At 32.6% G+C, this 12,760-nt stretch overlaps 1 protein-coding gene across 1 annotated transcript; it reads right to left on the minus strand.

Annotated features, from left to right (window-relative positions):
* Window positions 1-209: 209 nt before the first annotated feature.
* LOC110115626 (phosphatidylinositol:ceramide inositolphosphotransferase) lies at window positions 210-5,667 on the minus strand. The gene is made up of 12 exons (XM_020848911.2): window positions 5,241-5,667; window positions 5,039-5,128; window positions 3,265-3,351; window positions 3,105-3,173; window positions 2,496-2,576; window positions 2,335-2,406; window positions 2,151-2,211; window positions 1,930-2,032; window positions 1,692-1,787; window positions 1,566-1,612; window positions 1,361-1,476; window positions 210-648 (listed from the first exon to the last, which is right to left on the minus strand). The coding sequence occupies exons 1-12, from the start codon at window positions 5,301-5,303 to the stop codon at window positions 565-567; spliced, it is 969 nt and encodes a 322-aa protein (XP_020704570.1). The 5' UTR covers window positions 5,304-5,667; the 3' UTR covers window positions 210-564.
* Between the last annotated feature and the right edge of the window lie 7,093 nt (window positions 5,668-12,760).

The following is a 12,760-nucleotide window of genomic DNA, read 5'->3' on the forward strand; positions in this document are numbered from 1 at the left end:
TGTTGCTTTTTAAAGCAGCTTCTTAGTATACAAATTAAAATTTTTGCACTAAGAAGTTGCTTTAAGAAGCAGAAAGGAAGCCGTCCCAAACGAAGCCTAAGTTGATTGAAGTCTGCAGTGCGTGATGGTACATTGTTGATAAAAAGATACCAAGTATGGGTTCCTTTGGACCATAGATTCTAAAACACGGCAAGAAGAAAGTAACCAAATAAAAAAAAAATGCGACAATGAAACAAAATGAAGAAAGAGTTGTGCTAGACGCCCTATGTTGCTCGCAGCAGTGACATGTTATTACAATGAAAACCAGCTTCGGTCTAAAATATGAAATTGCCATTAGAAAAAAAGGTAATAAATTAAGATATAAAAAATTGCCAAGCAATCACAAAAGAAAATTCAAAATTGCTGGTGGGGCCATGGTACAATAAGCATCTTGACAGCAGGATTGTCCAACGAGAGAAATTTCTTGCGACAATCTCAAATATTTCAATGTGTTGAGTAAATTTCTCAGCAGTCCCAAGCGTCCGGTCTATGTCCCACTTGTACTATAATTTGTGCTGTCTCTGTCTACACCCCATTCATTGCTGCTTCAGAATGAACGTGATGATTACCATTCTCAATATGTTTCCCACTGCTTTGCGTTCTTTGCCTCTGAAAACACATTATATTTATATATATAACTGCATTAGTTTCTTGTGCGCAAATAATAGAGTCAACATTCAAAACAAATGCCAATGAAAATTTCCTCCTACATGTCCCAAAGTATTCTTGTCATCGTCACCATTATCCTTTCCTCCTTCCCCGATTCTTTTTAATTGAGTCTATATGATGTGTGTCAATTCTTAGAATATGTTCTATTTGAAGGAAAAACACCACTAATGAAATATAGGGTTTAGTTATTGTTATCAAATCAAATTTATCATGTCTTTATGGTGTAAAAATTTATTATTTATTATTATAATACTTTTATGTTATTGATAATCTTCTCCTTTATAACTTTAAATAGAAAAGAATGAATTCAACCTCCCTACCTCTTTTTCTGTAATAACAATCAAATAAGTATAAAAGACTCTCTCATTTTTTTTTTTAATGATGAGCAATAAATCTCAAAGTATGTGGCTCAAACTCATTTTTTTTAATTGTTCAGTGACATTTTCTACTGTCTTACTCTCACCAATAAAAGCTAGCTGGCACACAAGTTGTGCATTAGTAAAACTACATGGATGAGGATGTCTAATAGCCTTATTTCAAACAGGAGATTTGCAGCTAAGAACTCCAGTTGACTGCCCAAACCAAAAATAAAATTAAAAATAAAAGCCATTATAATCAGCGATGTGGCAATTTTGCAAGTTTGGGGTCATACCCGATCAGCAGCATCACCATTCAATAGCTTGTGGTTCTCTTCTTTGGCTTTGCTCTCTTTTTCTTTAGAACTCAAAGGAAGTATTTGTTGACTTCCAACAGAACGATCAGGCATTTCTGTAGAAAGTTATTCCAAATTTATAACCATAATCTTCACAATATAAGGCGGCTGCTAAACAAACAAGAAGAGAAAATCAAATATAAACCTGGTAGCTTCGTGTCAACAAAAAATACGACCAAATTTACAGTATACCTGACAGCAAAACAAGTGAAATCAGATCAGACATAATGCAGCGGATAAAATGGAAAAAAAAAAAAAGCTTTCTACTTACCATGCAACTACAACATCAACAGAATAGTGTTTCCGAGCAGCTACTATAAGCAGACTCTGTAATATAACCATCAACCATGCAAGCATCTTGATGAACCTGAAAGCATAATCCAAATAATTATATAAATTAGATTAAATCAATGGAAATTTAAAATGCCCTTCTTCCCTCATTGTGATATTACTCATGCCTCCAATTACAAGATACAGAACATCAGTTATTCAATAAAAAGAACAATTACCTGTTTGAGCCATACTTATAATAAGTACGCACAAAAACCAAAGTAAATATCATGTGGGATGAAAATATCAAGTCACCACATCCATATAGGACTCCTCGAGGAACTGCAAGCAGAAAAAACAATCACAAATACACTACAGTTGCCAAAACTAAGAAAAGACGGGATGATAGCTAGTAGGAAGACAAATCCATATGAAAAATAAGACATGAATAACAACATACAATTTAGAAGGAGAACTTCAAATATGCTATCGGGATGGGGAAGTATGGCAAGAGGTGATCCCTGCACAGGTAGAAATTCTTGATCAAGGATACTTTTAAGATCTTTGCGTAACAGTTAAAAAAGATAAATTCCTTAGTAATATCAAAACAATTCTCATTTAATAAAGTTTTAACAAGTTAATACCTCACGACAATGATAATTAGGACCCGGGAGTATGGTAGAATAGAATGTAAAAATCCGTAGAGTCTGGCAAATCTGAAAAAGATAACTTAAATTAGATTGCATAGACTAGAGCAGGTGCAATTACAAAGTATGAGAAACAATTAAACATACTTGGCACTTACCACTAGACAAGCCAACACCCTAAGCCACAGCAGAACAGTATAGAAGCGCTTGCCATGGCAAACGAACGGATGAAATGACCACTTCAAATTAAAAAAAAAAAAATTTAAAAAAAAAAAAAACATTAGTATAACCAACAAGTTATGTCATCCTACGAGGAGGAACATAATTAGAGTCATGTTCAAGAGATATATTCAAATTCATAGATTTCACAAGGGTCAGAATCTCCAAGAAGAAAAAAGCATCAGATGCATTAGAGACCTTGATAAAGGCACATTTAAAAGTAAGAAAATTTTAAAATTTCAGCTAAAAAAGTCCTTTGAAGTAAAACCAGAAGTTCTAATTCCATATTAGGATAACATATTTCACAAACAATACACAAAAGTAATGCATATGAAAAATTACGTGAAGAGTCACAAAGGAAGCAGACGAAGTATTCTAAATTAAATTGAAACAAGAAGTAAACTGAAGTGTCAATGGATTCAAATGAGGCAGATGATAAGTCCAAACATTAAAAGATATTGATCATGTGCTTAAAAAAAAAAGGTAAGCCAATAAGTGACACAAAAACCTTCTCAGTAAGAAACTGCACGTGGAATGAGATAACATACCAATAAGAAGGAGAAAAAGATGACCGAGAAAAGTGTCTCGCTAAGGTAAGCTCTTTGCACTCCAAGCTCCTGAAGTATGGACAGTGCACAAAGATGTAGACGTGAGAAATTTTCTCAAATATTGAATTAATTTCTCAACTGTTTTTTAGAAGATGCTCACCGGCAAGATAGCAAATCCTAGATCATGAAGAACTGGTCCAGGCCGATGTAAATAATGTACACCTCTAGCAGCCAAACCATGAAAATACTGAAAAGAGAGCAGCAAATATAACTTCAATTTGGTGCACACCATAAAATAAACTATAGAAATTACTTGACAAATCTTAAGGAAATAACCAAAGGGAAAAAGTGAATAGAAACAAAAAATTCAGGACAGTTAGAAAACTGCAATCATTTATATAACATAACCATGTATTAATCATTGATTTAGTGCAGCAGAAGGTTCAAGAAGGTTGCGTAATCAGTTAAATGAAGAAAGTGAGGATTGTTCCCTTTAATGAGAAGGCCACATTCATGGACAGGCTTTTATGAAACTGAGAGATCTTTCTGAAGTTTTTCAGCATAAGCTTTAAAATTAGAGAATTTGAATGGTCTTTATACCAATTAAAATATCAAAAAGAAATGTTAAAATAGGCCTTGGGATTCTGCTTACATTATGAATAGCAGATGGTCACTTTGCCTGTAAACTTGTTAAAGTCATTGATTTTATACATTTTTTAAAATGATAATGTGTTTTGGGTTCTTCTCAAATAAGCTGAATCAATGAATCGGTGATAGCAAGTAGATCATACCCAAAAAAAATGCAAGTTAATGAAAAGGCAACCACTATGCTCACAAGTAGGGTATTTCTGCGTAAAGCCATGCTGTTTTCAATATTGAGGTAATGAGATTTTACCAATATAAAAGATACAATAATAATTACATAGTCTACCAATATAAAAGAGATAATCAAATCCAAAAGAGAATAGTGGTCCGGCCATATGTCCTCTAGGACATCTTGTTGGAAAGAATATCAACAAAGGACAAAAATTAACCCACTGCACATAGGAAGGCTTACCGTAACTATTAAGAAAAGCGGCTTCTGACATAATCTCCAAGATAGCAGTGTGTGTGTGTGGGTGTGGGTGGGGGTGTGTGTGTGAGAGAGAGAGAGAGAGAGATGGAATATTGTATGAGAAACCACAAAGATTTCAAAATTGTTAATGCTCCTCTCCCATGGCTTGCCACCCAACACACGAAGTAATTGGCTGGCTATCATTTCATAAGCATTACTGAATTATCTTATTAGGCTAACTAAACACCATCAACTTCACCAAAGATAGACTGATAAGCCAACAACAATTTAGTAAGAGATTATTACATGCGGGGTCCGTACGCATTCGGACTCCAATGTGTATAATACACACCCTGTGTACAAGTTATATACATTGTGTGTACAAGCCCCATGGCATTGGAGTCCAGACGCCAGCTACTCCGCACGTAATAATTTTTCCAATTTAGGACACTGCAAATACAATAAAGTGATTTTTTTTCTTGAAGAAATGACAGTTACACCGAAAGAAAAAAGAACATGAACTTTACTACTGAAAATAAGCACCTAACCAAGGGAATCCTGCAGCCAAAATTTAGAAGGCTGCCATTGCATAACAATATAAAATAAATACTTGTCAGCTACCCTGTAGCCAATGGATCATAAAAATGTAAAATAAATACTTCTCAACTACCCTGTATGCGATGGATTGTAAGCCCTTCGACACCAAAACCAAATACAAGTGAAATTAACAAGCGCAAACCAGGATATATGGAAACCCTTAGGTAATTTCACTAACAAAAGGTCATAATGGAAAAGTAAAGAAATCTACCCAAAAACCCTAACCAACACTTTCTCCGCACGAATTTATCAATAAACACCAACTGAAACTCCAAAATCATACCTGAAAAACGAGCCCAGCCAATAGAAACTTCCACTTCTCTGCCAGCAGTTGTAGCTCCACGTACGTCTCCATAAAAATCTTCTTCCATAGCTGAAACAAAGCACAAGAAATTCCACTCAACAGAATGCACAAAGATCATGGAGCCCAAGAAAATAGCAGAATGGTAAAAAAAATAACATTTTTTTTTCTTAAAAAACAAGACCTTGGAAGCTTCGCGTCCAACATAAAACATCATATTAATCAGCGGCATCCACTTCCATATCATCTAAGCAACTGACAAAACTCCCGCAAAAGGCCCTAGATTGCCTTCAACTCTGTCTCTGTTCGATCGATCGGCCCTAAAACAGAGAGTTTGCACGTAGCTGATCTGAAATCGATTCCCCTTTCCACAGATACCTCTAGGAATCTCCCGTATTTCTCTTGTAATCTTACTTTTAATACCTTTCCAGCAATTTCATAGCGACTGGAAGGCTTTTAATTGGCCGGTCGCCTGCTTCTAGAAACCAAGAGTAAGAGAGAGACCAAGAGAGGAACGGCTCCTTCCTCCTCCTTGTGCTCGATTCCAACGGGTATCGAAGAAAAGCGAGGCCAATAGAATGAAGAGAACGAGAATGAGAAAATATTTTTAAAAAGAGGGTTTCCTTGTTTACTTGCATAATATCTAAAACAAATCATTTTATGTATTTAATATTTAAATTTTATATTTATTCACATTGATAATCCTTAATTTCATTTTTATAACATTTAAAAAACTATCTTCTTCACCCCTTTTCACTTCTATTACGGGCTCTTTAAACATCATCGGTGGTCTCCTAATATTCTTTTCTAAGAAATATTATTTGTTGAGACATTTAGTTGAATTAAGGCAATTATGTATCACATGCTCAAGACCTAAATATGACATCTTTTAGTTAATAGCTAAAATTCTCAACCAACAAATCAAGATGAGTCACGTCTAACGAGATATTGTCAAGACAGATCTTTTTCATACTCAAAGATGCTCACATGTGCTCGATCACCTTAATAGCCTTCCTCTAGTGAGATTGTCGTGATCTCCTTTGCTTTTTTTTTTTTGTCAAGTGAATTTTATAATTTTGAGTAGAAATGCATGTACATTACAATAAAATTTTGAAAATATGAATGGACACTAATATTAAAAGTTATCATGGTTTTAAAAGAAGGATCGAACCTAAAGGGTCAACTAGTGAACAGTGAATCGGTCGGCTAGTCGGTTCGATATCCTTATAAATTGGGATTGCAGGAAATCACCCAAGAACCGCTCGGACTGGCAGTCGAATCAGTGAACTGAAGAACTCATGCTGATTTTTTTAAACCATCTGGCTTAAATAGAGCAAAATCGGAGCCATTGATTTTGGATGAAGTAGTCCATATCAAAAAAAAAAAACCTAATATTCTTATTCCAATCTCGTAACCTCATTTATGCTCAAGTCCCGTTTGGTCGTCCCGTTCCTTCGTCTCCACTCGACATCCCCTCTTGGTGCATTTGCTTGACGAGCAGCTACAAGCTTTTTGGTCACTCCCTTCTTCTCTAGCATCACTACTATAAGCAAGTTGAGTTGTCATGAAAATAAAATATTTATTTGTTGTGATTTTATTCAAACCTTTAATTGAGTTATTATCTCTCTCTCTCTCTCTCTCTCTCACACCATTGTGTATTCATCCTGCCTAGAGTGATATGTAAATTTTCTACCGTTATAGTGAGTCCTAAAACAAATTATCTGGGTCGAGAAGGTACAGTTCAGTTCAGTCATCATCAGCATCACATGTCTCAGAGGTGTTTCCTTTTGTAGAGTTGTCTTGATGGTTATTGAGCTTCTCTACATACTTATCATTTGATATTAGTCTATCAATTGATGGGTTTGTGTTTAAGTTTAAGCATCTTTTAAGTGAATTAAGAAGAGGATTTATCTATGTGATTTTAAACCATGTGTTTATAAAGTGTGATTTTAAACTGTGTGTTTAACTTTTGATACGTCACCAAAAATCATCTTAATCCTGTATGTCAAGGGATATTTGTTGAAAACTTTCAAAACTACATTAGGGACCATCTGAACTCCAATTTCAACAAAATTATAAATAAAATAAAAGCCTCGAAGAGACGAACCCAACGACATCAAAATTGGTCCAATCCGAGCCCAAATGGGTCTAATTTGGAGACCCAAAGCTTATTTGGAAGGTTTAAAAAATAAATTGGATGAACAAATTATATTCAAATATGACATGCTTATAGTCGAATTGAGCAGCTCGGTGAGAAAAATCCAACGAGCCTAATATCACTAAATTTTAACATCATTAAGGCACATAAAACACTTGAAAAATGCTTTATGATCGGGGGATCAATATGGGTTGTCCGATGGAGCATTCTAATTCTGCCATAAATCTTCTCCATATTTATGGGTCATGCCACTCTCAAAAATCTATAAATAAACCCCCACTCTCTACATAAAGGGGGACTTTTGGGTATAGAATTGAGAGAGCTCTAAAGCTTCAAGAGCTCCAACACTACTACCGGTGAACCTCCGTTGATTGTTGTCGGACTACCACCCTGTCACTAACCGCCACCGAACTTCCACTCAGCCGTCGATAGCTGCCAAACTTTCACCCGACCATTTTCGAACCACCAGCCTACCGCCAACCTCTGCCACCTACTAACTACGATCCCTTGAATCACCGTTGTCCTTTAACTATGATCCTTTCAACCATCATCTCCCATAAACTTTGGACCCTCGAGCTACCATCGCCCGTAACTACAACTCCTCTTGTAATGCCATATAATATAAATTGAAATAATTATTTATTTAATCTTTTAATAAGCAACAATCAGAACTATTTAATATCATATATCAGTAATAAAAAATAACAAAACTTTTATAATTTAAAACATCAATATACACATATATATTCATTCCTAAAATAATTATATACAATACTTATGATCTATACAATCATATCACAACAACTCTATCATGAGTATAAAAGAAAAACAAAAATAAATAGAACTTGAAGAATCATGATCAGCCTTACACTAATGCTCCCCTGCCCTAACCTAAAATCATTTAACCATATATAATAAACTTAAAAAGGCTAGTAGGTTATCAAAATCTATAACTGAATTCAAAGCACGACAAAGGAGAAATAAGTATGTCAACAATCAAATTATAGCAGTTGCATCTATATGATCATTGAATCAGTGCAGAATAGTAAAATTCACATGTACTTGTAATAGAATGTATAAACTATAAAATACTACAGTACGAAAGTCAATAAATAAGTAAATTAATATGAGTGTTAAATTTATAAAGAATTCATCATATCTGTAATACCAATAAATAAAGAAATCATATAAAGTATCAAATCAAAGCATCAATAAAGACAGTTGAAATCAAATCAATATAGTAAAATTATATAGGAATGTACACATGATATTCAGTTATTCTATACCAGTATCAAATCAATATTTTACATGTTCAGTATGTCACATACTTATTATACAATGAAACAGTAGTATCAAAATATTATCAGTATATATCTATATCAATAATAATAATAATCTAGTAGTATGAGCATTAGAATAACGCAATAACAGTAAATTCATACACTAATAATAAATTTATATAATAATAAGAATAATGCATCAAAAATATGCATTTAAGTAGTCACAATAAACAAGTCAGAAGTACTGACTATCATGGTGTTTTTCAGTGTTAATATTAGTATTAATAAACTATTTGCTCAATAAATAAAGTCGCAACTCTTTGTCCATCGGCACAATAATAATCTTCTTATAACTCCATATTAGTGTATCACGTGAATCAGTAGAGGAAAATATCAAATCATAGTATTTAAAAGAAAACTCGTCAGCCCACCATCATGTACAGGTCAATCAGTCTCCAAACAATGGGTCAACCAGTCTTTACTTGTTTGTTTCACACACATATATTATTATCAAAATACAATAATAGTAATAACGATCAACTATTACTCAAGTACATATTCACATTCATTTTCAATACATTGTAGTAAATAATATATAATTGAGTTGAATTAAGAAGATGCCAAAATGTCATAACGATAGACAACAAAGAATCATATTAGGCAAAAATGCACACTTTAGAAAATTATCGAAATACCAAGAATTGTATAAAATAATATTTTAAGACTTTTATTATACTACACTATTATTTTTAGATGTTAAAATAAATTTATGGTTAGACAAAAATTACTATATTTTCAAAATCACCCAGTGAAAAATTGCAAATAAATACTCAAAATATTCATAATCTTGATCTCTATAGCATACAAAAAGTTACAGGTTAAAGTTTTGTCAATATAAGGTTATTCACATTTTTCTGTAAGAGAAATACAAATTTGATTAGAAAAATATTAAAAATATAAAATATTTGAAATTAAAAATAGGGTAAAGGTTCCTTAACCGCTAAACGAGCAATTTTCATAACAGGCTTAACGGACAAAAAATTGCACCGCAACCCGTAAGCCAACTCTCTAATTATCGAAATGAGAAGGGAAAAAGTTTTTTTTTCTTTGTAAAAGCTTTAATGACATTAGATATTTTTATAATAAAATCATAATTTAATATTATATAATTAATTTAATCAATTTCTGTTAATAGAAAATTCAAATAAATTATTATAGGATTTAAAAAATTACCATAAAAAATAAACATAAAATAAAGCATGTTTTTTAAAAAATATCGATGAAATTTGTTTGTAAAAAGGACACTAGACGGTTCCAAAATTCTCACTTATACCAACATGTATCAATTTTTAAAGAATTTTCACCAGTGCCCAAAAAAAAAAATCCTGCAAGTAAAATACTACGATCAAAACACTATGGCAAATATGGATTACGATTTGGAGTTATAATGACTCTAGAAAAAATTTGTAAAGTCAAAATATGGGTTATTACACCTCCAATCTCTGTCTCCTGTCGACTACGGTCCCTTCGACCACCATCGCCAGCGGCTTACACCAGCATATTATGGTCCCTCTAAGCACAGTCACCCGCCAACTGTGATGCCTCCGATCATCGTCGTTGCCCGACTGTAGTCCCTCTGATTTTCATTGCCTAAATACAGTCCTACCAACCAAATGAACATGCCGCGTTCTCTTGAGAATGATTTCCTTATCATTGGATTCTTCTAACCACACTATACAATGGGTTCTATATGATACATTAAGCCAATGCTTAATAGACCCCTAAGAAGGGCACTATTTGTGATCAAATACAAACACAAATTAAATCAATTTAATTAGGCCAGGTCTCGGGATATTTTTCTTTTTTAGGAGTTTTCACGTAAAAATTTTGGTGTCTCTTATGACTCTTGAACCTCTTCTCTTTAGCTATTTGTATGTTGGATTTTCGTACAAACTATGACGCTAAACTCAATATCTCACTATCGCCGCGAATTTTCCTAGATGCAACAAGTTTACTTCTATAAGCAAGTTTGTTTTAAATATTCTTAGATATATCTTTTGTACTTGTTTAGAGAATATTTTGAAAAATATTGTGTTGGTGAAATAGATTTCGAGCTGCAAAGATTAATTTTTAGTGTTTACTGAAATCAGATTTTAGTTTGCTGAAATCATATATCTTAATTGTTAAAATTAATATTCAGATTTGCATGAGTTTAAATCGCATTTGTGTTTTGCTAAAATCAATTTCCATGTTTGCTGAAATTAGTTTTCAAATATACTGAAATTGTATTTTGTTTTATATATTTGAAGCTTCACATTATGATTCTGTTAATTTATTTTATTATATTTGTACAAATTATTGAGTCATTACTACATAAATTAATTATTTCTTAATAAATTAATGTGAAGCATGGGACCGGTTCAACTTTGGTTCATCCCTAAATCCTAAATAAAATTGATACTCAACACTCTGAATCCTAAATAGTTAGTATTTATTATGTCATCATGTTCAACACCGGTTCAACCTCGATTGAAGCATCGAATCATGAATATCTCATTCTTCTAGTTTATTGTCAGATCCAATTTTCACAACCTTGAAATGAAGAGTTATAAATCATAAAAATGTGATTCGTATTAAATCTTTGTAATTATCATAATTTCATATTACTAATTAATTTTAACGATATTATCAGAATTTATGGAGAAAAAAAAAGTGGAACATATAATTAATTGTTCTCGAGTTGGCTCTTGCGTGATTTTGTTTTATGATTTTTAATGGCCGTCCGATCTAGCAGTCTTGAATGTTTCAGCCGACCTAAGCCCTTTGTATCTTTATTCGTAAGGCGGGAAATTCACGACCAGGATTAGAGTTTATGGGAAATGACGGCTGTGAACCCTGTTGGATGGTTTTTTCGAGAGATGTAACGGAACATAAGAATTTTGATTTTCAAAAGAGGCGAGGCCGCGTTTGCCGTCTGGTCCGTTAGGAGGTCAAAAAGGTCTAAACCTCCGCAGCCGCGTGGCTCGCGTGCGAGTATAGAGAGCTTTTGCGTTAAGGCACCAATCTTATTTTCGGTGGCACGTGCGTTGTCTTATATTCTAGCATTACTTCTTTTTTTTTTCAAAGAATAGCATTACTTGGTAAGTCACATATTATAATTAGCTTAGAATAAACCAATTAGTTTTATGATGCATTTAAATCAAACTCAGCAATCCAATTTGTTTCCTATTTTTTGTTTAGGGTTTAAAAAATATTTTTTTTTCAAACACAATTTTAATTCTGCTTGATTAAAATTACTTTTTTAAAAAATAAATTCAAAAAATATTATTATAGGGTTTCTTTCACACAAATAAATATAATTTTTTTTCCATCATAACAATTTTTTAAAAATGTCTTAAATGAAACAAAAGTCATGCTAGTTAGATCCAATGATGTACAATTATTAATATTTAATGACCGAAATAAATCTAATTAATCATCTATCAAACAATCTTTTAAAATTATTGTAATTAATTCCTCTAAAAAAAGAAAAAAGCTTCATTGCCAAATGGAGTACATAGGGTTCTCTCAATTTTTTTATTTATATAAAAAAAATTTAGTGTGAGCACCAACTAATCTTTTTCAGTGACAAATTTACCATCGCATGACTTCGATCATGTTGCCTTCCAAATATTAGGGAAGTTTCTAACCATCAAGGCAGATGACAATCAAGCTTCTTAGTTGGTTGCCACAATTGCTGAATTAAATTTTACCTACATTGAAATTGATTTTAGGCTTTGTTTAGGATGACTTTCTTAATATTTTATTAAGTAATTTTTAAGTTAAAAAATTGTTGAATTTTAATTTTTTTATGCTAAAAAATTGCTTCATAAAGCTAGAAGAAAGCTATCTCAAAGAAAGACTTTGAGACGACTTTCTTACTGTTTCTTGAAACAACTTTTTAACACAAGAATTAACATTTTTTTATTAAAAAATTGCTCCAATAAATAATAAGAAAATCATCCCAAATGAAACCTTAGCCTCTAGTAATCAACTTCCCAAAAAGCCAATTTATTTAATGAAATTTTAGCATCACTCCAAATCTTCTCAACCAAGTATGAATGTTTTGCCTTTTCAACTTAAAATTTCATTTTAATTTCTAGCACTTAAGCACATTTATTGTCATTATAATAGTAAGGAGCTAATGACATAAACCCCTAATTATCAACAATCGAGTCATCCCAATAAAATTTTAACCGAAATATTATATCAGACGCCCAAATTTGG

Source organism: Dendrobium catenatum, unplaced genomic scaffold, assembly GCF_001605985.2.
Source record: "Dendrobium catenatum unplaced genomic scaffold, ASM160598v2 fragScaff_scaffold_264, whole genome shotgun sequence".
NCBI lineage: Eukaryota > Viridiplantae > Streptophyta > Magnoliopsida > Asparagales > Orchidaceae > Dendrobium > Dendrobium catenatum.